Raw genomic sequence first — 25,629 nt, 5'->3', positions numbered from 1 at the left:
ACCCTAGTTTAAGTTTTATTTACATGGACCTTTAAATTTCTAAGGATATCTCTAAAACTTATTACTTTCCTCTAAATTTACATCTGATCAAGGAATTTTTCCTAGGAATTTTTTTTCTCAAGAAACGTTTTCTAGCCATCCAAGCAAGGTTAGAAATGTTTTCTTGCCATCCAAGCAAGGTTTACGAAAGATAAAAAAAAAAGGGGGTAGAAATATTATTTCCCTGTGCTAACACTAACGTCACTCTTATGCACCTTCCTAATATTAGAAAGACACTTATTAGGCTCTACTTTTTCATCATTTAGATGATCAGATCCGTCAATCCGAATCGAAACCATAAGCCTACTCAAATGCCATCGTGGAATCCTTGATCGGATGATCTTAGGCCCGTGATTCATCATCAAGCGTTGAGCAATTTTTATATAAAGTTCTATGATTTTCGTAGTCTTCTATTTTATGCACGAGATGGGAACAAGGCCATATCGATTGCCTAATGATGCTCTACACTAGACCTGGAAAAAGGTGACCCGGACCCGCGGGTCCATCCGGCCGGCCAATAATTTACGGGGTAGGGTCACTAAATTAGTAAACTGTTGAAATTTGACCCGGCTAGTACGGGTCCGGTCAAAACTGGGTCGGGCCGGGTGGACCTGCGGGTGCCCATAAAAGCCCAAATGCTCGAGATTTTATATGGTTTAAGCCCTTATAGTCCCGTATTTTTCAGAAAGTACTGTACGGACAACATCATATGATGATTTAAATCGTCCATGTGAGGGAATACAACGAAAATAGGTTGTGCCCCAAAAATCATTTCCATAGGCCCATCCTATGCAATTCCTCCATAGATCAGAGGGCTAGGATCATCCTATGGAAACGATTTTTTTAGGCACAACCTATTTACATTATGGCCCATCATACGGACAGTTTGGATCATCCTATCATAGTGTGGGAATAAAAACAGGAAAAAAAAAAACAGGTGACCTGCAGGTCCACCCGGCCCATACAGGTGTGGTCCGGGTTCACAAAATTGTGAGCCGTAAAATACCGGGTCATAAATGACCCGGCCCATTCCACCCGACCCATATGGGTTGGGTGCCATCCCGGCCCACCTGTTTGCCAGGTCTATTCTACACCATCAACGGTCTTGATCTCACATGCATGGCCCTGATCGCTTCTTTTAGAACCCAAATATTGACTTTTACCATTGATCCTAAAAGTAACCTTTTGAATTATTATTATTATTCCTATTATTATTATTTTGCCGCAGTCCTTAGGACCACTTGCATGGGTTGATGTGATCAGCATCCAAGATTCTGGTCCATAGCTGATCAGGCCTACCTTAATTGATGATCCTAAATCGAAAATACCAGGGGAAAACTACTAGAAACCCCTGGATAAAAACATATTACTAGAATCCCCCCAAGATTTGCATAATTACCCATAATACATTAATAGCTTTCAATTATTTCTTTTACCCATTTTACCCTCAGTTGTAGATAGCTTAGAAATCCCTAAAATCTCTCTTAAACAATAATAGCAATGTTAAATCATCTATAAATATCTCTCTTATAAAAGGCTGGGAATGCAATGTTAGGCCAAAGTATAATGGTGGCAACCCAAGGAGGGGGTGGGGGGTGAATTGGGTTTTGTGAAAAACTTTTATCCTTTTTAAAACAACTAACCAATTTTAGCCCCCAAATTGAAGTTAGAATATCAATTAACAAAATAAACCATGAAAGATAAATCTAAGTGCAAGAAATATAAAGAGAGAGTTAGAAGAAGTGCACTAAAGATTTAATGTGGTTCGGTCCTTAAACCCACGAGGCCTACTTGATGTAGATCAAGCCAAGCCTTGGCGTCGCTTGAACACATGTGGTACAGTACGTGCTCAACATATTGTAAAAGTGTGTAGTGTGTCGAAGTATTATAAATGTGTGAGTGGGCTATAATTATAAGTGTGTGGGCCACAAGGGCTGAAATGTTTATAAATAGGTGCTAGGTAGGGATTAGTTTTAGTTTTGGAAAATATAATATTTGGAGACTTGGAGTTTGTAGGGATCTTGGAGGTGTTCTAAGAGAGGAGAAGGAGGTTTCATCCGTTACAGATTTGCACCGTCATAAATTGATGTGCATTTTCTTTTCGGATTGTCTGTTCTTCTTGTCGAGTGCAAGATCCGACACCTTCACGGTGAGTAAATCCCGTCGAGTTCAAGATCGCTTGAAGCGTTGTAACTTTCCCTTTCCTATCTTGGAAATTCTATCCATTTTCTTGCATAATCCTTCTTTACTTTCTTTTATAAATCATATGAATTTCTATTTTGCTCTTTACTTTCTGCTTATAGATCTGTTTTTTCCCTTCCTAGTTTTGGTGAGAAATAAATTCCATATTTTGGTTCGAAAACCAATCCCTAAATTGTTTTTGCAAAATCAATCCACTTTGTCCTATAAATCTGCATTTGAAACCCAAGGCGGAGAACTCATAAACGCTTCCGCAACCTCTCCGCGTCAAATTGTATCAGAGCAGGAAATGGAAGATTTTTTTTTAAAATTCCTATAGTTCCTGGAAAAAAAAAGAAACAAAGAAAGAAGATTTGATGCCATTGCTCAAGTTCTAATGAAGGGCAGCCAATCATCATTTTAAGAAGGTGTTTTATGCAAGAATGCTCTTGTTTTACAAGTTTTCTGAGGTTTCTTTTGAATTCTGGCAGAGCATGTTTGCAGTCTTTTCTGTATTAAATGTGTAGAGATGGAGAAAGTTTCACCGTTGAATTTATCTCCGAACCACTGAAAATTTATTCGGATCCAAATTCACATACACTTAGGCTGCATTAGATATAAATCTGGAGCAGATGTGCCATGGCCCTTTAGATTGACGGATTGATTGCCTTAGTATTAAATCTGAGTTAGAATTACAGCTGAATGTTGGTTCCTTTCTTTGTTTAATAAATGGAATAGATGGCTGGAATAGGAATTACATTCAACCGAGCGTTAAAAGGAAGATTTCCAATTACAGGACCATTACTGTTTGTTAAAATGCTAAGTTGAATGAAATGAAGCCACTAACAGCTGTAATCATGAGTTGATCTACTCCTATTGCTCATGCCACACCTTGAAATTGGTCGCAGGATACAACCCACCATATGCTCGAGACTTTGAAGGCAGAGAGAGTCATTAGCCATAACTCACGCTTTGGTAACTGAAGTTCAGTTTGAAAGGCATTGGCGAACCTTGGGCAGACCCAATTAGAGAATTTAAAATGTCAAAATTTTCATGCAAGTCAGTTTTAATGGAGTGTTTGTATAATTAGTTTTGTAGCAGAAATATTTGGAAGGAGAACTGGTGTTGCTTTGCTCAGCCCGCATCTATTTTGAAAAGCCTTAAAAGTTCCTTTAAATATCATGCGTACATGCTACTTGTGAAATTGATTCAAAGGGTGTTGTTTCTGAGCAGTACTATTCATCTTACAATGAATGTCTTCACTCGAATAAGTGCTCTCATTGTTTGCTAAAGGAATTGAAGGTTAGGAGCACTTCTGTATTCCATGTCGTTTAAAACAGTTATAATCTCAGTCTAGTGGATATATTTTGGCAAATGCAAGCAGGCACTTGGGTCACCTATATTGCTTAGTGTTGAGCCTTTGAAAAGACAAGAGGCGGTCCAATTCCAATTGGCTTGATACTTTGGAAGACAGTTGTTGTTTTGAAAGAAAGTGAAGCCACAATTGTCACAATTATTGTGTTATGGCATTTCCCTAATTCATTGAAAATTCGAGACTACTTTACACTCTTTATGTATGCTCAGATGGACTTTGACTCGCTTCCTGCTGATGGAAAATACCCTGCTGGGCGTCATTACACTCGAGTGAGTCAAGTTAGCTAGTTGAATTCACAGCCCCTGCATTCACATGGTAAATGGAGGTTCCAACACCATTTTTAACCCCCTTGATGAACATCTATGATTTAAACTAACTGTTGCTAGTACATGCTTTGTTAAAACTTTGAAGAGCATTGGTGAGACGAGTTGCAGTAACTCTTTGGGACTGAAGTGTGTGTGCTTGTAGAAGGTCTTCGACGAACCTGATAGAATTTGAACATGATGTGATCCATTTCATACCTGGAATTAATGCCCACTACAGGATGAAGTTTGGATCCAATTCACACAAGTCAGCTGAAGGAAGTCCAACACTTCGAATTTTGCTTAGAGAAAAGTCGTTGTGAATTGCTTGTGTTCGTGTTCCATCTTGCTCTTAAATATTGCACCAAAAGTGTTTGAAATTGGGCCTCAGTTAGCTTCGTTGGCACAGGGGATTAGAGAAGTGAAATTGAAAGTAATTTCCACTATTCTTATATGAAATTCCTGCCTGCATGAACTCCATTCGAGGCTTTTCTAAATACAGCTACCTATGGCTCTGTTCAGTTGTGTTTCCTGGAAAGCAAATCCTGAAAGGCATCTTTGGCAAGACCTCGACAAGACAGAATTCTGGTGTTCTTACTTTCGAGGGGAAAAAATAATACTGATTAAATCCCTGAAAATATTACGTGGAAATGGGGTTTTTCCCACTCCAACAGGATTCTTTTTCCAACATAAATATATTGGATTTCTTTTCCGGAAAGGAAAGAGCTTCGTACGGTTTTAACAAGCAAAAAAGAAAAAGCTCGTCTTCTTCGCCGTCTCTCTCCTTCGCCGTCTCCGTCGTGCTCCCGGCGAAAAACCCCCTCCGGCTAAAACCCCATCCCGTAAAAGGTACTCCTCTCTCAACCTCTCCTCTCTTTCGGATTTTTCTCCTTCTCCTCTGTTTTTTTTTTTTCTTTTTTGCAAACCCCCTATCTCAAGCTCTCCTCTCTCTCGTTCTCCTTCTCCTTCTCCTTCTCCTCTATTTTTTTTTTCTTTTTCTTTTTTTGCGAACCCCCTCTCTCAACCTCTCCTCTCTCTTGTTCTCCTTCTCTATTTTTTCTTTCCTTTTGCAAACCCCCTCTCTCAACCTCTCCTCTCTCTCGTTCTCGTTCTCCTTCTCCTCTGTTTTTTTTGTTTTTGCAAACCCCCCTCTCTCAACCTCTCCTCTCTCTCCTTCTCCTCTGTGGTGCTCCCGGCGAAACCCCCCCTCCAGCGAAAAATTTATTTGCAGTGGTCCGAGCGAGGGTCATTTGGGTCGAGGTGGGTTTGAGGGCTATAGTTGGAGGGATTCGAGGTCAAAAGGAAAGATCCTTTTTTTTGCTAGGTTTTCATGGCTAATGCAAGTCTCAGACATAGCTTTCCCTGATTTTTCCCATTTTTTTGTCGAAAGGGCTGAAGGATTTGTGTGATTTTTTCCTTGGGCAAGGACTGCTTTCTTCATTTTTCTCATTACTGTTTTTGTACAGATTTTGAGTATTCTGTTCTAAATGTGGGTTCATCTTTCTCATTATTTTGTTGTTAATGTGGGTTCATCTTTCACAATAAACAAAACCCCTCTTTGTGTTGGGACCCAAAACCCCTGTTTTTGTTTTTTTATGTTCATATATGATGTGTTTTTCTACAGATTTTGAGCATTCTGTTCTAAATGTGGGTTCGAATGATGAACTGGGTTTTATCAGAACTGGAATCTGATGAAACCCAATACATTTAAACTGTTGGATTTTCACTTGTTATGGAGTTCAAAGGAGATGTAAATGTGAAAATGTGTTTGGGTTATGATCGATCTCTGATACTTTTGGCTTTGTTTTTTGGGTCAGAAGCAGAGCTTTTTCTTCGATCTCACCCGTGCACACTTCAGTCACATTTGGTACGGAGTAAGAGATGTAAGCTCCCTTGCTTCACATGCTATATGTTTTTTGTTAGGCTTCGACGTAATGGGAGATTAATTTCTCCCTTGCTTCGACGTTATTGAATATTACATCTCTCACATATTTCTTGTTTTTTTATGGGAGACTGTCCTCTCCGTCACAGAATGACATTTCTGTTCTCCCTCTCCTATTACTACTATTCCGATCTTGAGGTATATTCTTCCCCTATAAGCCCCATTCCATGTCCTGTTTGGGGCTTCTTATGCCCTCCTTGATGCCTGTAATTGAATCTATGCAAAGGATCGGACATTACACTCTAAATTGTATTGAATGCTTTGATCTTCAATGGTCTTCAACTTGAACTCCATTTCTTCAAGTCTTTTACATTCCTTGGATCTTCTAAGGTTCTTTGCACTTGAGTGATGCTCCATTTATGACTCTATTTACCTTGATCCAAGCTTCCTTGATTTTGATCAATTAAATTCAAAATCTACAACTCATTATACAAAGTCACTTATGTCAGATTCATGCTAATCTCATACACTTGCCTCCTTCAGAACTCCATTCACTCACTTATCCTTGGCAGTTCTTTGTATGAGGTATTGACATCGTTGGCAAGACCTCTCCTAAGTCATCTAGTGGACATGAGTACATACTTGTGGCAATTGATTACTTCACCAAGTGGATCGAAGCTCAGTCATACACTTCGATATCTTCAGCATCAGTTGCGAAGTTCATCAGGGCCAACATTATTTGCAGATATGGTGTTCCACATGAGTTGATATCATACAATGGTTCCCACTTCAAGAAGGAGTTAGCCTCATTATTCGAAGAATTAAAAATCAACTACATAGATCATGGCCATATTTGCCACAGACTAATGACGTCGTCGAAGCAGCCAACAAGAACATCAAAACAATTCTCCGTAAACTAACAAGGGCTTACCGAGATTGCTCGAACAAGTTGCCATTTGCACTTTGGGCATACAGAACATCGGTTTGTACCTCTACAGGAGCTAGTCTTTACTCACTCACGTATGTGTGGGAGCCGGTTTTTTCCCGTGTTTGCGCAGGATGACTGGGGATCACCACAATCGGGTTTTCAAGGGGTGTTATTTGATCTGCGTTACTTGTGAACTCAGGACCGTAGTTCTAACTTCACAAGTTAAAGAAAACTCAGAGTCGCCACCTAGGTTAGGGCCTACGACCCATGTGTATTCTTCCAAGGAAATGAGTAACGACTCAAATTTCATTTGGAAGAATAGAAATCAGGGGTTCCTTTGCTCTCGGTCTAGAACCTTATATTTTGCTCTGTTTGCTTAAGGCATGGTCCTTACAGATATCCAGGTAAGGGTTGTGGTTACAATTGGGGAAGGTTTTAGGCACCCCTCTTGCCTGGTTTAATCCGGTCTCTCAACTTAAATTGGCATTTTGGAAGGATTTAAAATAAAAGGATTTGATTTGATTTCCCTTGTTAGATTATGCTTAATTCCGAATGTAGTGAAAGAAGTCGAAAATAAGCGATAGTTAACCTAATTGGTATTGTAAGTTGCTTACGGAAGATCCAGATATCACAACTTACTCACAACACGGGTTAACTTAAATCAAACAGAAAATGACTGTACAGAAAGTAAAACAAAAGAAAGATAGTGGGGTTTATATATAAGTTCGACGTGGACCGGAGAACTTATTCACCACCACATACCTTACTTTTGTAAGGCAATAAATTGTAGAAAGTAAAATAAAAGAAAGATAACAGGGTTTATATAAGTTCGACGTGGGCCGGTGAACTTATTCACCACCACATACCTTACTTTCGTAAGGCAGTAAATCGTAGAAAGTAAAATAAAAGAAAGATAACAGGGTTTATATAAGTTCGACGTGGGCCGGGGAACTTATTCACCACCACATACCTTACTTTCGTAAAGTAGTAAAGTGCACAAAGTAAAATCAAGTCGGAGGGATTTTTGTCTCGAGCGCTTGGCCGTAGCGAAACAAGTCTCTTTGACATCTCTTTCGCCGTAGGGATTTCTGTGCAAATGTAAAAGTACAGAAAACAGTGAAGTGCTAGAATTAATAAAAGGCAGGTAGAGGGACTTGACATCAAGGCGATGAAGTTCACCTATACTCGTTTTGTAAATACCCAACAGCAGAAGTAACTAGATTACATTTTTTTAGGTTTTTATCTTACCAGTGGAGAGTTGGGCAGCGTAACCGCGCTTGTTTGAGAAGGAGACTTCGGAGATTGCCGAAATTTTGGCAGAACAACGGTGCTATATTGATAATAAGGCGTTGGGTTCTCTGAAATTCGGCAGTGCTACCGCTCTGTGTTTTGAAAAGGAGCCTGCGAGGCTGCAGAGAAATCGGTGGCGCAACAACATTGTATAGACGAATTGCCTCTGAGTTCGTCGAGATTTCAGCAGAACAACGACGCTACTATGGAAAAGTAGCTCGTAATTCTGCGAAATTCGGTAAAACAATGGCGTAAAAAAGAAAAGATGCTCTGAACCTTTGGAAATTCGGCGGAGTGCTGACATCCGAAAGGAGCTACCTAATATTTCTCTACTTTCTCTCTTCTAAAGTAAGCTAACTAGTATTTCTGTCTGATTTTCTGCTGGGGTTCGGAGTTTGAAAAAAGGGAGAAATACACCGAAAGAATGGTGTATGCACCAGGGGGAGAGAGAAGAGGGATGAAAAACACTTACCCAGGGGGTTTAAAATATCTGGGTCGAACCCAAATTCGTCTAAGATGAATTTGGGAGTGACATCACTCCCATAAAGTGGAGTGATGTCACACTCCCCCTTGTTTCGTCTTTTGCCTGTTTTGTTCCGTAGTGTTTTCGTCTTTTATCAGCAACTTCGATCGTCCATTTCTCTTCCAATTGGACTCCGATTCGTACGCGGTCAAGTCCGTTGGATTCCTTGTTTTCAGAACTTTCCAATGGACCCGAATTCAGGTGTTTTCGGGAAGCTGAGTGTCCTTTTGGTACAAAAAGAGAGTTTCAGACCCAAAGTTAACCTACCAATTGGGAATGCCGTGTGCAGATGGGTTTATCGGTTTATGCCGTAAATGTCGGGTGCTAAGATACAGACTTCTGGTTCGCCGAGAAAAGGCGTTTGGTGTGTTAAACAGGCTTTCTGGTGGCGGTGGTTTCTATCTCTTACCGATAACTTCGATTGTCCATATCTCTTGTGATTGGACTCCGATTCGCACGCGGTGAGGTATGTTGGATTCCTAGTGTCAAGGGCATTCCAATAAACCAGAAATCAGGTGCTTTCGGGAGACAGGGTGTCTTTAAGGGTGCCTAAAAGATACTCTCGAACCCTAGGTTAACCTATCGATTGAATTACCGGGTGCAGACGGGTTTACCAGTTTGTCCCGTAAAAGGCGAGTGCTGTGTGGAAACAGGCTTGTCAGTAGTTTTCAAAATGGCCTTCAGAAATCGTTTGGTACCCTTAAGAGAGATTGAGAGAAACACAATTGGTGCTCTGGAACTCGTCATAAGGTTCTTTCTCGCGTCACCTATCATTAATACTACCTTGACAAAATTGGGTGTCTACATATGCCCCTCTTTGGTAGAGGGTTTAAGGCACCTGAATGCCAAAGTAAGGAGACAACAAAATTTTGTCAATGGAGACTAATGATAAGCTTGCAAGATTCACATTGGATCCTCAGGTGTATAACCTTCACCGAGGAGTCTTGCTGTCAGGCCATTGAGTGGAAACCTCTCGCCGACGGGGTTTTGAAAATACGACCGTTAGAACGAGCCCTGGGATAGACGTTATTACTAACAACCGGGAGGGTCAAGTCAGGTTTAAGACACATGACTTGGGGAGGGACCTCTAGGTCAGGTTAAGGACACCTAATTTGGGGAGGGACCTCTGGGGATGTCATTTTGACATCCAGTGCGGACACTGATCACTGGAATGTCAACTTGGCACCTTGTGATTGATGTGATAGATCGTACGCACGATCTTGATTTGATACTGTGTTTTAAACAGTGCTTGATTTCGACGAGATACCGTGCATAGACGGACTTGCTCGAGCTTTGATTTGATTTGCAGGATCACTGTATGGAAACAGACCAATTTCAATTTCGAGGGTTACTGCAGTGAAACAGACTTGCCCCGCGACGGAACAGATTTGCTCGGATTTGGCTAACGTGTGATAACGGGTTTACTAAAACTTAGATACCATGTGGAAATGGATTTACTCTGGTTTGAAATGATTACACTGTTTAGACGGACTTACACTGGAGAGATAACACGTCATGACAAGTTAACTCAGATTGGATACCGTGTTCAAGACGGTTTTAGTCTGGTTTGAAAGGGCTACCATGTTCAAATGGACTTACCCTGGAGAGTTAACTCGTCGTAACGGGTTCGCTCAGATTAGATACCGTTTTCAAGATGGATGTAGTCTGGTTTGAAAGGGCTACCGTGCTCAGACGGACTTACCCTGGAGAGCTAACGCGTCGTAACGGGTTCGCTCAGATTAGATACCGTGTTCAAGATGGGTTTAGTCTGGTTTGAAAGGGCTACTGTGTTCAAAACGGACTTACCCTGGAGAGCTAACACGTCGTAATGGGTTCGCTCAGATTTTAGATACCGTTTTGAAGAAGGCTTTAGTCTGGTTTGAAAGGGCTACCGTGTTCAAAACGGACTTACCCTGGAGAGCTAACACGTCGTAACGGGTTCGCTCATATTAAATACCGTTTTCAAGACGGGTTTAGTCTGGTTTGAAAGGGTTACTGTGTTCAAAACAGACTTACCCTGGAGAACTAACACATCGTAACCGGTTTGCTCAAATTAGATACCATGTTCAAGACTGGTTTAGTCTGGTTTGAAAGGGCTACCGTGTTCAGACTGGTCTACCTTGGAGAGCTAACGCGTCCTAACGGGTTCGCTCAGATTTAGATATCGTGTTCAAGACGGGTTTAGTCTGGTTTGAAAGGGCTACCGTGTTCAAAACGGACTTACCCTAGAGAGCTAACACGTCGTAACGGGTTCGCTCAGATTAGATACCGTTTTCAAGACGTGTTTAGTTTGGTTTGAAAGGGCTACCGTGTTCAAAACGGACTTACCTTGGAGAGTTAACACGTTGTAGCGGGATCGCTCATATTAGATACCGTTTTCAAGACGGGTTTACTTTGGATCTGATACCAATTTGTCATGCCCTGACCCCACTGTGTAAATATTGTTTGGTTCTGGGTCTCAACCTGCCAGGTTTTGTTTTCCAACAGCACTAACCATACCCAACCCACCTCGCAGGGATGCTGAAAACATGTCTACATAGGGAGGAGGGTCTACATATATAGCCCAGGTAATTTCTCTCTCTTTCCGATGTGGGATCTTACGGCCCGGCACCATCGCTGTCTAGATCTGTATCGTAGCGTGAGAAATTTTTTCTAATCAAAGAATCTTTACTGCATTTTGTGGTGACATTGAGAATACTAGTAAAATACTACAATGGACAGTTCCTAAATATCTCGCAGTTTTGTCGGATTTCGTGTGCATGCCTTGTCATTCTTGTTACTCAGAAGTAGTTGATTCCATTATGAATAGAATGCTGGTAGGTCAATTCTAATATAGGAGTTGAGTCTTCTTGGATAAGCTTGGTATGATAACATGTTTTTCTTGTTAGAGATCATCTTGAACATGAAGCATCTATTATGAAATTGGGGCGCAAAACAGCCTTCCGCGGTGACCCGTAAACAATCCAAACCCAAAAGTGTGTTTCCGGTTTTATGTATTAACAGTACGCAAAGTTTCCAAGGTAGATTTGCCAGAACAAATAAAATGCAAGCCAAACCACAAGAAAAGCACACAAGATTTACGTGCGTGTGTGGCTACATCCAAAGGAGAACACTTCAAAAGATTTCACTCTGCGGTAAATAAAGGGATTACAAGAAACACCCACTGGATTACAAGAAATATCCACTGGAGAAGGCATTCTAATACTGTCACATGTGAGAGAAGGCTGAATGTACAACCCTCTGGTTGCTTGCTATAATCTAGTGCACTCATTTTTGGTGAGACTCAAAATTGTTTTTTCAAGATAAAATCCTTTCTTGAAAACATAGAACTAGTTCAAATATCTCATGACAATTTTCTGTTTACAAAGGAGGTCCAAAGTAAACAGGGCCTAAGGTTAAATTAAAATAATCTCCGCTTACAAATAATGTTGCTCATGGATTCATTGTCTGATATCCTGAGAAATTTTTCTCTTTTCTTCATTTTGTGGTTTCATTGAGAATATTGGTAAAATACTTGGGTCGACAGTTCATAAAGATCTTGCAGTTCTGTCGGACTTCCTGTGAATGCCTTATCATTCTTTTTAATAAGAGGCAGTTGATTCCATTATGAACAGAATGTGGGCAGGTCAGTGCTGGGGAAATTTGGGTGTGGCGGCTACCATGATCCCCACTGTTTTACTTCTCACAAGAGTTGGGTTTTTCTCACTGGTTCTATTCAGTCATCCACTGTCTCCAATGCTGGTGAGAACTTGGTTAACTCCACCTTTTGCAGTCATTTCTGTTGGAGCCATTCAGAACATTTTCAGTAAGAGTTCAAAATATACCTTATTTTATCCCTGCAAAAAGATTACCTACATCCCATGGGATGAAGACACAAAGGTGAAAGGGAAAGCACCAATTGATGTTGTTTCCCTTCTTTTGGGGAAATCTGGAGGTGCCTTGATTCAACAATTTCTCATCCTAACCTTTGTCTCTCTTCCAAATTCAACACCATATCTTGGAGGCATGTTGCTGGTTATTGTTCTAGCATGGTTGGTTGCGGCAAGATCACTGGATCACCAGTTCCGTCCATTGGTCAAAAAGAACCTTAAAGATAAACTCGTCTAGGGTAAGATTTCTGCCATCAGAACAAATTTTGCTGTTAAGCTACCACCAAAGCAGGGAGTCATGTACTTCTTCATGAGTCCTTTGAATTCTGTGGGATTTATTGAGGGAAAATAATGTAACGTTGGTAGAGGATGTTTCCTCTAGTGAAAGTGAGGAGCTTCTCACTGTTAAAAAGTACGATATAAAGAAATGGTCCTCCTCATTCAACGATCATCAAACTTGTAACCTCGAGACCCTGTTTTCATGGATGAAATGAATGCTGGGTGACAGAGGATTAGGTTGTAATCTATAATGAGGATGAGAGATGATTTTAACATGACAAGAACATGATGCTGCTGATGTAGCAGTTGAATCCCGAATGAAAATTGAAGCCACAAGGAAGATTTTTCCCTCAAAGCCAAGGTATTAGAGAAACTCTGATGGAGTTAATAATTTTGCTTCTTTTTTGTTCAATTGTGAGTTGGAATGCGAGCTTATTTGTTTTGTTAGTATTGTACTTTGGTGTTAGTTTTTTAAGAAAATGTCTTCATGTATTAATGTTAGATCTAGTTTTTCAGAAAAAAAGAAAAAAGAAAGAAAGAAAGAAAGAAAAAGAATGCTGGCAGTTCAATTCTTATATAGGAGTTGAGTCTCTGGCTGGTCAATTCTTATATAGGAGTTGAGTCATGTTGGATAAGTTTAGCAAAATAAATTGTTTTCTTGCGGCAAGATAAACAATTTCAATATTGACGAAGAGCATCTCAAGCATCCTGAAATTAAGGGTGGTTGTTGTTGTTCGTGACGGCAAATTATTTCAAACAGTGCATACGAGGACCAATGTAGTAAATGAGTCAAGTGTTAGAGATCATCGTGAACATTAAGCATCGAGATGCCATTGATATGGAAGAGGTCATCTTAGAGTTGCATGCCCTGTTATTGATATGGAAGAGGTCATCTTGGAGTTGCATGCCCTGTTTATGGTTGGTCTCGTCTCTTTAGATATTTGGTTCTGTCAGTGTAAACTGGCTCTCATATTTCAATGGAAATGCTTAGTCACATGTAGATAGCAAAATAAGCTCAACAGTATGGGATTTGCATCATATGTTATTGTAAGCGGCACTAGGTGTTAGGGGTAAAATCGGTATCTACCATTGATGAACGATACGTGGCATCCCCGAATAATTAGAAACCGACCTACGAATAATGGAATGAGATATTATCCTCCCCTTAGAAATAGCGACGTTCGTAATTGGGAATTGCCCCTAAAAAAGGTAACATACCTTAGGCGGTGGTTTCTTAATAGAGGAGTCTCATTAATAATAACTTACTAAAATGAGGAGATGGGATATCTATTAAAAAGATATATAAACCTATCTCCTGGGAAAGTCGACCAATTAGGAAAGACTCCCAAAATAGTAAACTTCTAAACATCATGGACCTTGTTCTCTATAAAAGGAGACCTTAACCTTCATAATGGAACTACGTTAGACTTGATCCTCAAAGAAGGGGTACGTAGGCAACTTGGGAAGACCAAGTTCAGTTTCAATCCTTCTCCATCAAACGCCGTTGGTAACACTTCTGCACTTCACCTCCTTCCCTTCAATTTACCTGTAATTCCGATTTCTAGTTAAATATAGTAGTATCATAACTCTAGTACTCTTAATATCTTTCTGTGAGTGCAAGTTGCTTACAGGAACAGCTCTACCACCGCTAGATCGTATAGAGCGGATTTCGGCATCATCAGATTGGCGCCATCCGTGGGACCTCCATGACAAATTCGAGATAAAAAACCTTGAAATCAGTCGCCAACCCACAAGGTGAAGGAGTAATGACCAGGAGTCAAGCACAGGCTATAATCCCCGAGAATCAAGTTCCGGAGGAAATGCCTAATAACGAAGACATCACTCCAGTCACTATGACCATGTTCAACCGACTTGCGTCACAAGTTGGTGACGTTTCTACTGCCCTTCAAGAAATATTGAGACGTTTGCCACCCCCTCCACCAATGGCTCAAAACATCAATGATTCCCCATTAATTGCAGAGGTGCGAAATCTGCGGAACTCACCCTTAGAAGAAGAGCAGGATGAATCACCCGAGGGCAGAAACCCTCATAGTCGAAGGCCAACAAACCACCGACCTTCTGCTTCGATTACTAGCCCCAGACCTAATTAGGAGAACGAAGAAGCGAATGACCGGCGGGCGCCGGAGTTAACCTTTAGGCCTTTTCCAACCCAAATCAATGTTCCCCAGCGGGCCAATAGTGTAGGAAACCCGAACCAAGCGCAAGACAACCCGCATCATAATTCGAGAAACAGAATTCACGCGCCTGATTCGGGACTCCTCGCCGAGCTTCAACGACAAGTCAAGGAGATGCAGCGCCACATTAAGAAACCTTAAGAGCCGGATCTCCTAACTGAATGGGAGAATGAGGTACAATCACCATTTGTAGAAGTTATAGCACAAGCCCAATTGATACCAAATTTTGACATACCGAGGCTTGATCTCTACGACGGTACGTTCGACCCATTGGAATACCTGTAGGCCTACCGGAGGGCGATGGAATTTAAAGGCGCTAATGACACAGTCATGTGTCGCACATTTTCTTCATATTTAAAAAGAGGAGCGAATAGTTGGTACGACTGCCTTAAACCTAACTCCATATCTTCTTTTCGAGAGTTAGGTAGGGAAGTTGTGACTTACTTCGCCAACAGTCGGACACATAAAAAACCTGCCGACGCGCTCCTCACTCTCCGTCAAGGGAAGGATGAATCCTTACGATCTTTTATAGGTTGGTTGAGGGCTGAATTATCACAAATCAAGGATCCTAATCATGAGATGGTTAGAGCCGCGATGAAATCGGTTATCCACGATAGGGATCTCAAGGTAGCCTTGAATATCGACCCTCCCCGAGATCTCCAGGAGCTAATGGCGGTAGCAGACATATATATTAACAATGAAGAATCTTTTGCCATGGAAAGAGAGTTAGAGCTCGCCAAAAGCTCCAGAAAAGAGGAAGGAGGAGGTTCGATCAAACAATGGTCAGGGAAAACCTCCTCGATCCGACAACAGGCAACAACAATCTGGTGGCCGGGCTCCCTCGCAACAGTTTGAAAGGTACAACTACACTCCTTTAAATACGTCTGTCGCAAATGTCCTTTACGAAATTCGCAGAAAGGAGGATCTCCAATGGCCACCCAAGCTGAAAGGTACCGGTCGAAAACACAATACTAGTAAATATTGCCACTTTCACGGCGACCATGGCCACACTACAGATGATTGTTATAACCTGAAGAACGAAGTCGAAAGGCTGGTAGGGCTCGGGCGTGTCGATAAGTACTTGTTGAACTAGAAGCATAATGGATCTTCTCATAAACCCCAGATTCCAAAGACGGTCAATCCCTCCAATCTGACCCAATCGGTCGTCGAGAATGATCAAAACAGACGTATTTCCGAGATTAAACAACTCCCGGACATAAGGACTGACCCTCAACCTAGAATTGCAGGGAGCATTGATGTCATCGTGGGGGGGTTGGCATCAGGAGGACCAACAATTTATGGACAGAAAGCCTATGCCGCCCAAATCCACGCGGTGGAAGCCCCGACAAAAAAGTTGCGATCTGATTCTATTGACAGCAAGGAGCGAATAGTCTTTTCCGAAAAAGACTACGACGGTGTTTCCCTCCCTCACGACGATGCGATCGTCGTCCGCCTCATTATTGCCAATTTTAATGTGAGTAAAGTAATGATAGATACCTGTAGCTCTGTCAATATCTTACATTACAATGCTTTCAAAGAAATGCACTTAGGGTTGGACAGACTCACACCAGTAGAATGGTCCATCTATGGATTTTCCAGCGGATCAATTAGTATCAAAGGAAGGATTGACCTACCTATAACGTTCGGTACCGAGCCTCGTCAGCAAACCATCATGCAAACTTTCCTGATAGTTAAGGTCCCCTCCACCTACAACGCCATTGTAGGACGTCCGGCCCTAAACAAGCTTGAAGCGATCGTCTCAACACCCCATCTGAAAATCAAATTCCCTACAAAAGCAGGAGTCGGCGAGGTAAGAGGAGATCAGGAACGAGCTAGGAACTGCTATGCTGATTACACCAAAGTGGTCAAAAAAGCAAAAGAAGCTTTCCAAATAGCCGGCACCGACCTACGTTCGGATACCCACCAGACGCATGGAGAACCAGTAGAAGAACTAACCTAGATGCCGTTGTTCGGAGAAAACGGTGAAAGAACGGTCCAGATCGGCTCACTCCTCACTGGTAAGCTCCGAATCAACCTAGTCAATTTCTTGAAAGCTAACGCAGATGTTTTTGCATGGTCTGCTTTAGATATGCCAGGTATCTCGACGGACGTTGCCTTCCACTGGCTCAATGTCGACCCCTCTTACAAGCCCGTCAAACAAAAGAGACGGAATTTCGCTCCCGAGTGACAGTAGGTCATAAAGGAGGAGGTCGATAAACTTCTACAAGCCGGGTTCGTCCGAGAGATACATTATCCGGAATGGCTCGCCAATGTAGCAATGGTAAGAAAAGCGAACGAGAAATGACGGATATGCGCCGATTTTACTGACCTGAATAAGGCCTGTCTGAAAGACCACTACCCCCTTCCCCGAATTGACATGTTGTTAGATGCTACATCCGGCCATGAGATGCTCAGCTTCATGGATGCCTTCTCCGGATATAATCAGATACGTATATACTCCCCCGATATTCCTAAAACATCTTTTGTCACGGAGCAAGGTCTATTTTGTTACAAGGTCATGCCCTTTGGCCTCAAGAACGCGGGAGCCACGTATCAAAGGTTAGTCAATAAAATTTTCGCACCACAAATCGGTCGGAACATGGAAGTATACATTGATGATATGCTTGTTAAAAGCTTCAAAACTACAGACCATGTCATCGACCTCCAGGAGGCTTTCACTGTATTATGGAAATACCAGATGAAGCTCAACCCCTCGAAATGTGCATTTGGGGTGACATCCGGTAAGTTCCTTGGATTCATGGTGAGCCAACGAGGTATAGAGGCTCTAATCCTGAGAAAATACAAGCCATCCTCGATATGACGCCACCAAGAACCGTGAACAAGTTACAACGACTCGCAGGAAGGATAGCGGCTTTGAGCCGATTCATGTCCAAATCTGCTGAGAAATGCCTCCCGTTCTTCAAGATACTGAGAAATATGAAAGATTTTCAATGGACAAACGAATGCCGGATGCATTCGACAAGCTAAAGCAATACCTCCAATCTCCTCTGGTATTAATGAAATCGTTACCAAATGAAGAGTTATATCTTTACCTAGGGGTAAGCCCTTTGGCCGTAAGCGCTGTGCTTATCAGGCAAGAACAAAGGACAGAACACCCTATATATTATGTCAGCCGTGTCCTCCACGATGCCAAAACCAGGTATCAAAATATCGAGAAGTTTGCATTCGCGGTGGTTATTGCCGCTAGAAAATTGTGTCCATATTTTCTAGCTCATAGCATAATTGTTCTCACCGACCAACCATTGCGTAACTCAAACGGAAGTGGGGCAGGATTAGTCTTGGTCGGACCCGATAGATTCCTAGTAGAATATGCCCTGAAACTCGACTTAAAGGCTTCCAATAACGAGGCCGAGTATGAGGCACTCCTAGCCGGACTATCACTAGCCCTGGAATTGGAAGCCGACCGATTAAAAGCCCATAGTGATTCACAACTCATTGTTGGACATATTAATGGACTATACGAGGCAAAAGACCAAAGGATGCTCAAATATCTAGAAAAGGTGAGAGGGAAAATCTCCCTTTTCAAAGAATTCGAGATTGTGCAGATTTTTAGAACTCTTAATGCAAGAGCTGACACTCTATCTAGAATGGCCTCCTTCGACACTACCAACTGAGGAAACGTATAAACTGAGATAATCTCTCATCCCAGTATCGAGAAAGAGGAGGTTGCCCTTATCGTCCACGAACCCAGCTGGATGGACCCCATTATACAATACCTTAGAGACGGTACCTTGCCAGAAGACCGAAAGGAAGCAAGGAGAATTACTGCCAAGTCCGCACTTTACATCCTCACGGGTGAAGCACTATATAAGCGATCATTTTCTTGGCCGCTACTAAAATTTCTCCGACCCATAGACGCCGACCGAGCGATGGTGGAAGTACATGAAGGCATATGTGGAGACCACTCGAGGGGCAAGATGCTGGCTCATAAGATCCTTCGTTGAGGATTCTTTTGGCCGACTATACTCAAGGACGCTCAGAATTACGTCAAAAAGTGCGAACAGCGCCAAAAATTTTCATCGGTACCTCGCCATCCAGCAACCCAATACTCCCCTATCTTCAGCCCAATTCCTTTTGCGATGTGGGGAATGGATCTGTTAGGTCCATTTCCACCATCAGTCGGCGGGCATACGATGCTATATGTCGCGATAGACTATTTCACCAAATGGGTAGAAGCCAAAGCAGTAAAAAAGGCCACCTCTAAGGTGATAAAAACCTTTTTCTACCATGACATCCTATGCCGATATGGGATACCAAGAGTATTGGTTATCGACAATGGGCCCCAGTTTGCTAGTGAACAATTCAAAATTTTATCAGCAGAGGGTCGCTTCGTACTACAACCATCGGATGAAAGAAAGAGCTCTTAAGGAAGGAGATCTGGTACTTCGACGGGCAGAGGTTTCAGACCCAAGGAATGCCGAAAAACTCGCACCCTCATGGGAAAGGCCCTACAGAGTTATAAGGATCCTACGTCCAGGCGCATACCAATTGAAAAATCTAGATGGCGCACCAATCCCCAGGACATGGCATATGCAGAACTTAAGAAAACTCTATCAGTAAGTTTATTTAATTTTCCTTTATTTGCTTTTGGCATTGTGTTTTGTTTTCATTTTTTCAAATGCAGGAATAAGTAGAGACAGGATGTAATAAGGAATTTCACGTGATGAAATAAAAGTTTAGTTTTGTTTCAATAAGTGTTCCTATTATACTTCCATGAATGATTAATGTTTCTATGTGTGTTTGAAAAATTCTTGAAATATTACAGCCCTCACCGGTTGTGTAGGTAGGCTGATTAAAACAAGGTAAAAATGCTTATCCTTGAAAAGAAAGAAATAAGCTTCTACATACCGATGTAAATAATTATAATGAACAAACAAAAATATTTATATGCATATAAATATGATTACATTAATTAACTTCTTAAGGTTAATGCCCATCGACCGAGTATATAAACCGGTCGAGTAGGGTTATGCACTTGTCCGACCCATTAGACAGGAGGACTTGATGTCATTACATCAATTAACCTTTTAAGGTTAATGCCCACCAACCGAGCAAATAAGCCGGCCGAGTAGGGTGAGGCACTCGTCTGACCCATTAGACAGGAGGACCTGATGCCCTGATCTTTAGATTAAACCAGATGATATGAGAAGTGCGACCGAGGTTGATCATCTCGAATACCACTAAAAATATCACTGGATATGAGTACCCTCCTCATAAAAGGAGGGCATGTCAGTCGACTTCGAATTGATCAATCGAAGAAAGACGACCGACGTGCAAAGCACAAAGGGAATACCCGAAAATTGTTACCTTTATAAAGGAACAAAAGAGTGTATCCCTAAATAAAATGGGAGCAGGACCGAAGGTCCGACACACTTCTCGTAAGAAAAGCACGGACCAAACGTCCGGCCACTCCTTTACCTAGATTCCCCCTTTTTATTTTTTAATAAGAATGAGAGAGGAAGTAACCAGAGTAATAAAAGGAAATCCTGCCCCTCATAGAGGAAGGCAGGAGGTTCATAAAATTTAAAAAAAAAGTACTAGTTTCATCCCCCCATAAAGGTAAGGAATAAAGCTCGCACATTGTATACATATAAATTACTTGTAAGTATCAAAAAGTGCTAACAAAAGCACACCAACACAAAGTATATGCCCCATCATGAGGCAAATATTACAAACCAAACAAGTCCCAAGCGTGTCTGAAAAAGAATTTTAAATATCAGCAGAAGAAGGGTTCAGCTCGGCAATGATCAGGGAGTCGGTAGCAATGGTGTCGATTTTTGGGGCGGTAAAGCGCTCTGTCTGAAAATCGGGCATAATTTGCAAAACTTGTTTTTTTGCATTCTTCGAACCCTCTCAGTTCGAAATTGAGAGCGTGGAAAGCTACTTCGAACTCGAATTCCTCAATCCCCTTAAATTTGGAGATTGCCTCCGCCTCGACTACCGATCGATCTTTAACAAGCTCGGCAACGGCTTCCTCCGATTCTTTGAGTTTCCTACGCGTGTCCTCTAAATCATTTCGGAGCGCGGCAATGACCTCTTTATCGGTTTTCTCATTTTTCTCCAGTTTTGCAACTCTGTCTTGTAAAGAACCATATTTTCCCTCCAGGCCACTAACTGCATTCCGAAGCTGTAGATTGTCCGCTAATGTGTCCATGATATAGTTGGAAGCCACGACACTGAGATCGTTCATCTAGCAAGGGAGAGCGGGGAATATGTCCGAGCGAATATGAAGAGAAAAAGGAAAAAAGAAAGGTTCAGCTATACTTACTATCTTCTGTTGGTGAAGGAAGAAGCGGCTTAAAGCCCCGCCACTCAATTTCCTTAACTCCTCCTTATCATTCGAGAGTACGCTATTCAAGCACATTTCTACCCCGACCCGCGGGTTATGGATAGCCGAATCTTTGTCCCCAACTTTCCAAGAGGTAATAAAGGGGTTTCCGCGAACCTGGGCGTCTCCCTCCGGAAGGTCGACATGATGAAAAAGAAGCTGTGTTCGCTTACTCTCGTCAACAGCAGAGGAAGGAGGAAGATTGCCGGGACTCCTATCAGTCGGAACCTCAGAAGTGCTTTCTCTAAGTTTCTTCCCCGGGTCCGGCCTTTCTCCTCCGGACGGTTCTTTCGACTTCCCAAAAAGAGTCGTCAAAGGAGGAGCGGTACCGGGTTGATTCCCTCTATATCTGGCTCTTCGAGCCCTCTCCAAAGTCACCGCTGATATCATGGGAGCCGGACGTGGAGGAGCGCCACCTCCTTCAGGGATTTTATCCTTCTCGGACTCTCTACTCCTTTCAGGAACAGAGATTTTTTTCAGGACTTCCCTCCTCTCGGGAACACCCGCTTGTTGAGACGCCATTCCTATATAAAGAAACATAATTATTAAGACCTTCAACAAAGGCACCACCGAATGAATAAGAAGCAGGAACAAGAATTACCGCTTTTTGCGGATCCGACCCCCTTGATGAAAACCTTGGGGCGAACTACCTCGCGTCACAGACCATATTCTACGAGCTTTTCCTGGTCTTTGAACTCCCGGGTATCAATCTTAAAGTTCGACGAAATGGACCTGAAAATCTTATTTACCATGTCTCCTAACTTTGGCAGGATGCTTAATCCGTCGGTCGAGGGTTTTCTCCAATCAAAAGGAAAATCCCATCCAGCGCTCGTTTGAGGCCGGATGAAAACAAACTCATTCTTCCACCCTTTGATCGAAGAAGGGGTTTTTGCCCCAATCATTATGTTCCGGCGATGCGTGATCGTCAACGATTCGCCATCATCCACCAGTTTAAAACATCGGCGGAAAATGTCGACCGACGCATCAGCATTCAAAAGTTTGCTTTTGGCCAAGTAGGCCAATAAATTCCTCCAACTGTTCGGAAAGACTTGAGAGGGAGCTATCCCATAAAACTTGAAGATCTGAGGGATCACTCCTATCAAAGGAAATCGTAGACTGCCCCTGAAAGCCTCTAATAAAGGCTGTCTCGCCCTCGACAGAACTAACGCAAGCTCGCTCTCCATCACTCGGTATTCTAATAGGATAGTCATCAGGGATATAGTACTCATACCGAATATCTTCTACATTCCTACTTGTTACAGTGCTAACCTGAGTCGTAACTATCTCCGGTCTATGGGGTCCCCCAACGTCTCCCATAGCCTCAAAAAAAAATTGGCCGACTCTTTAATTAAGGAAATGTGTTGCTCCCCTAATGGTGTTTTCATTATCAAACCCAAGGGAATGTCATCAGGTTCATAAACCTCACTAATACCCCCCGAAGCGGTTTTAGTCTTTTTGGACAATATCGGGCCCCTCTCCTTCCTAGTAGGGTTTCTCTTCTTATAAGACTTCGCTGGAGCCGGCGGTTCACTAGCGCTGGCCTTGTCCCCAAGACCTTCATTTGAATATGTCTTATGAGGAGACTCTGAGTTCTCCATAGGCCCTGCGCTCCCAGAAGGGTTTTGCGAGTCTGAGGCATCAGACATATTTAAGGACAGAAATACCAGAAAGAAGGGGAAAAGAACTTACGGTTTTCCGTGGGAATGAAGGTACCAGATTAGCTTACAACGTCTTCACCTTTCTTAATGGATCGAAAAGTAGACCCTCACAATGTCTTCGCCTTTGTTAACGGGCCGAAGAGAAGACCCTCAAATACAATGAAGAAAATGAAAATGAAAGAACTCTCAATACCTCTAGATAGGCAGATTACAAACTTTTATAGCTCACAAACACTCCAAGGAAGAATAAAAAGTAAAGCCTATAGAGTACCTCTTGATAAATGTGCAAATGCAAGATCAAAGAGGTTTAGCTTTTGATAAGAAGGTTTTGGCTCAAAGAAATGGGATTTGATTTTTCTCAAATGTTCAAAAGCTTGTTTAGAAATGTTAGGATAGTGCATATATAGCCCATTTGAAAATATGACCATTTGGGGGTAAAACTGTAATAAACTGGGTTGAAAAAGTCAACCTATGTAAGCCCCAACGGCTTTTTTGCCAGGCCGCGGTGGTCGACCGAGGCACGGCGGTCGCCCGCCCTCATCGGGATCTCTTTAGTAAATTCAAATTTCAAACCGGCGCGGTCAACCGACCCTATGGCGGTCGCCTGGTGAGGGTAATATGTTTGAATAAAATTTGGCTAAAAAACGCTATCCCGGTCGACCGACTCAACGCGGTCGCCTGCCCAAACCATGACGGATTATTTCTGTTTCGATAGAAATAATTTCACTGTCGCTCGGCTAACCCCGGTCGACCGGCCCGCTATTTTCATGCAAGTGCTGGAATTCCAGCAAGCTTGCCGCGGTCGTCCTGGAAACTCCGGTCGACCGGCCCTGTATAAAATTCCTTTTTAACTTATAAAAATCAGGGGCTTTGGGCCATGGTCTTTGGGCTTTAGTCCTACGTTTTCAAACACATTTTTTGGTGTTTTGATGATTTCTAAAGATGTAAAAATTTAGGTATGAAAATAATTTGAAAACTTATTGAAAGTGCATTTTTCATAAAATCAAGAGGACTCTAAATACAATCTAAAAATGTATACCATGAATCTTCTTTGATTGTATCAGCTCCTTTGCACTTTCTTTGACTTCTTCGGCTTGTGAGTGAACATCTTCAACTTTGTCTTGGCTTTTGTGACTCCCTCCAATCTTCAATGCATGTTGTGGGTACATGAGGTGTCACCAAGGCATGTTCAACTCCAAGCTCCTTCTTGACACTTGCTAGGAACTTGTGTGATCTTCATATTCGAGCTTCTTGACTTGAACATCTTCAAATGAGGTTGTCTTCACTGTAGGTGCAAGCTCTTGGTTCCTTTGCTTCTTGATCCACAAATCATGTGTTGAAATGAGTTGTGTAAAGACGATTATGACATGAAAATCCTGTATATAACACAACACTTCAAAGCAACACATTAGTCCATAAATGCTAATCAATTTGGTTTGCTAGCATCAAAATAAGAAGGTAAGGTGAATGATTAACCCATGAAAACCCTTGGGCTTACAGTTACAGCATATACTACGCGTAGAATCATGGATTCTGTTGCCAGCAAGTGACTATTTTTTACTTATGTTAATGACTGACCACAAATGGAAACAAGAAAATAACTATTAAGGCTCCTACATTTGTGACAATAGCACTATACTAGAAAATAGATGATCCTTGCTCTTTGTGAAAATCCTTCCCTCTATAGCATTAGCTAATGCCAATTTTTGGTTCAAATTCGGGTTCATTGTTACTGAAAAAAAATGTGGGGGTTTGAATGACTGAGCTGCAACAGGATAGTTCAATAGAAGCCATGTCCAATCATGAAAGTATCAACCTCTTGTACCTTCCCTCTATAACATACAAGATTTTGATTCATCAACAAGATTTTTGAAATAAACGTAGGAGTCATACCTACTTCTATAGAAGCCCTGTCCAATCATGAAAGTAGCAACCCCTTGTACCACTGCTTAGGAGATTGCTTCAAGCCATACAATGACTTCTTCAACTTGCAAACATGGTCTTCTTTTCCTTGTACCTTAAAACCTTCTGGTTGATGCATGTAGATTTCCTCTTCTAGATTCCGGTGTAAAAATGTCGTTTTAACATCAAGTTGCTCAAGCTCAAGGTCAAACAATGTTGTCATGTCAAGTAATACCCTGATCGAAGTGTTCTTCACTACCGGTGAAAATATCTCATTGTAGTCCACTCCTTCCATCTGAGTATATCCATTTTCCACCAAACATGCTCCACCATTTATTTAGCTTCCCTCCATTACTTGTAAAGCCACTTGCACCCAATCGCCCTTTTGCCCTTTGGTAACTCCACCATATCCCAAGTCTGGCTCTTCTGCAAAGATTCCATTTCTTCACCCATTGCATCCTCCCAATACTTGGATTTTTCACACAAAACTACTTCTTGGAATGTAGATGGATCTCCACTCTCAGTTACCAATGCAAAAGCCAAGATATCCTTATAGCCATATCGTACAGCTGACTTATGAGTTCATTGAGATCTTCTAACATCTATTTCTTATTAGTGCACTTTCTGATCCTGCTCAAGTAGTCTAGCTTCAGGAATCTAAGCTTGAACATTTTCAGTTTGCACATGTCTTGGGGTGTTAACCTCCACTTTAATGATCTCATCTGTGTCCTTTGTTCCTTCTTCTCCAATCTGCTTATGCGACTTTAACATATAAGATTCATTGAAAATAACATCTCAACAAATTTTAGCCTGCTAGAAGAAGGATCCTACACTCTATATCCCTTGACCCTGCTTGCATA

General features: G+C 41.9%; 3 protein-coding genes across 6 annotated transcripts; all 3 read left to right on the top strand.

Annotated features, from left to right (window-relative positions):
* Positions 1-1,979: 1,979 nt before the first annotated feature.
* Positions 1,980-13,089, top strand: LOC143857208 (uncharacterized). Of its 4 annotated transcripts, XM_077367620.1 has the most exons (6): positions 1,980-2,188; positions 3,802-3,907; positions 4,004-4,743; positions 5,712-5,777; positions 5,907-5,974; positions 12,132-13,089. In XM_077367620.1, exons 3-6 carry the CDS (start codon positions 4,545-4,547, stop codon positions 12,324-12,326), a joined length of 528 nt encoding a protein of 175 aa, XP_077223735.1. In that variant the 5' UTR covers positions 1,980-2,188; positions 3,802-3,907; positions 4,004-4,544; the 3' UTR covers positions 12,327-13,089. The 4 variants fall into 4 exon arrangements, 2 of the variants coding, with proteins under 2 accessions (XP_077223735.1, XP_077223734.1); XM_077367619.1 differs by having other exon boundaries at positions 1,981-2,188; positions 3,802-4,743; XR_013238524.1 differs by lacking the exons at positions 3,802-3,907; positions 4,004-4,743; positions 12,132-13,089 and having other exon boundaries at positions 1,985-2,188; positions 5,907-12,117.
* Positions 13,090-15,160: 2,071 nt separating this feature from the next.
* On the top strand, positions 15,161-16,820 carry LOC143857052 (uncharacterized). The gene is made up of 2 exons (XM_077367325.1): positions 15,161-15,673; positions 15,984-16,820. Exons 1-2 carry the CDS (start codon positions 15,161-15,163, stop codon positions 16,818-16,820), a joined length of 1,350 nt encoding a protein of 449 aa, XP_077223440.1.
* A 946-nt stretch (positions 16,821-17,766) lies between these two features.
* Positions 17,767-18,495, top strand: LOC143857051 (uncharacterized). Its single transcript, XM_077367324.1, has one exon. The coding sequence runs from the start codon at positions 17,767-17,769 to the stop codon at positions 18,493-18,495; it is 729 nt and encodes a 242-aa protein (XP_077223439.1).
* The last annotated feature ends 7,134 nt before the right edge of the window (positions 18,496-25,629 follow it).

The sequence above is a fragment of the Tasmannia lanceolata genome, unplaced genomic scaffold, assembly GCF_043159265.1.
Source record: "Tasmannia lanceolata isolate RefF3 unplaced genomic scaffold, GAP_Taslan_0.1 ptg000024l, whole genome shotgun sequence".
NCBI lineage: Eukaryota > Viridiplantae > Streptophyta > Magnoliopsida > Canellales > Winteraceae > Tasmannia > Tasmannia lanceolata.
Note: the sequence above shows the minus strand (reverse complement) of the source record. Positions and strands in the feature narration are given on the sequence as shown.

Bases quoted from the DNA above. Each gene is read 5' to 3' on its own strand.
- LOC143857208 (XM_077367620.1), top strand. From the start codon at position 4,545: ATGGGGTTTTTCCCACTCCAACAGGATTCTTTTTCCAACATAAATATA. The intron at 4,744-5,711 runs GTACTCCTCTCT...TTTTTGGGTCAG, and splicing joins AAAACCCCATCCCGTAAAAG to AAGCAGAGCTTTTTCTTCGA. The intron at 5,975-12,131 runs GTATATTCTTCC...CATTATGAACAG, and splicing joins ACTACTATTCCGATCTTGAG to AATGTGGGCAGGTCAGTGCT.
- LOC143857052 (XM_077367325.1), top strand. From the start codon at position 15,161: ATGGAATTTAAAGGCGCTAATGACACAGTCATGTGTCGCACATTTTCT. The intron at 15,674-15,983 runs GCAACAACAATC...CATAAACCCCAG, and splicing joins CCTCCTCGATCCGACAACAG to ATTCCAAAGACGGTCAATCC.
- LOC143857051 (XM_077367324.1), top strand. From the start codon at position 17,767: ATGCCTCCCGTTCTTCAAGATACTGAGAAATATGAAAGATTTTCAATG.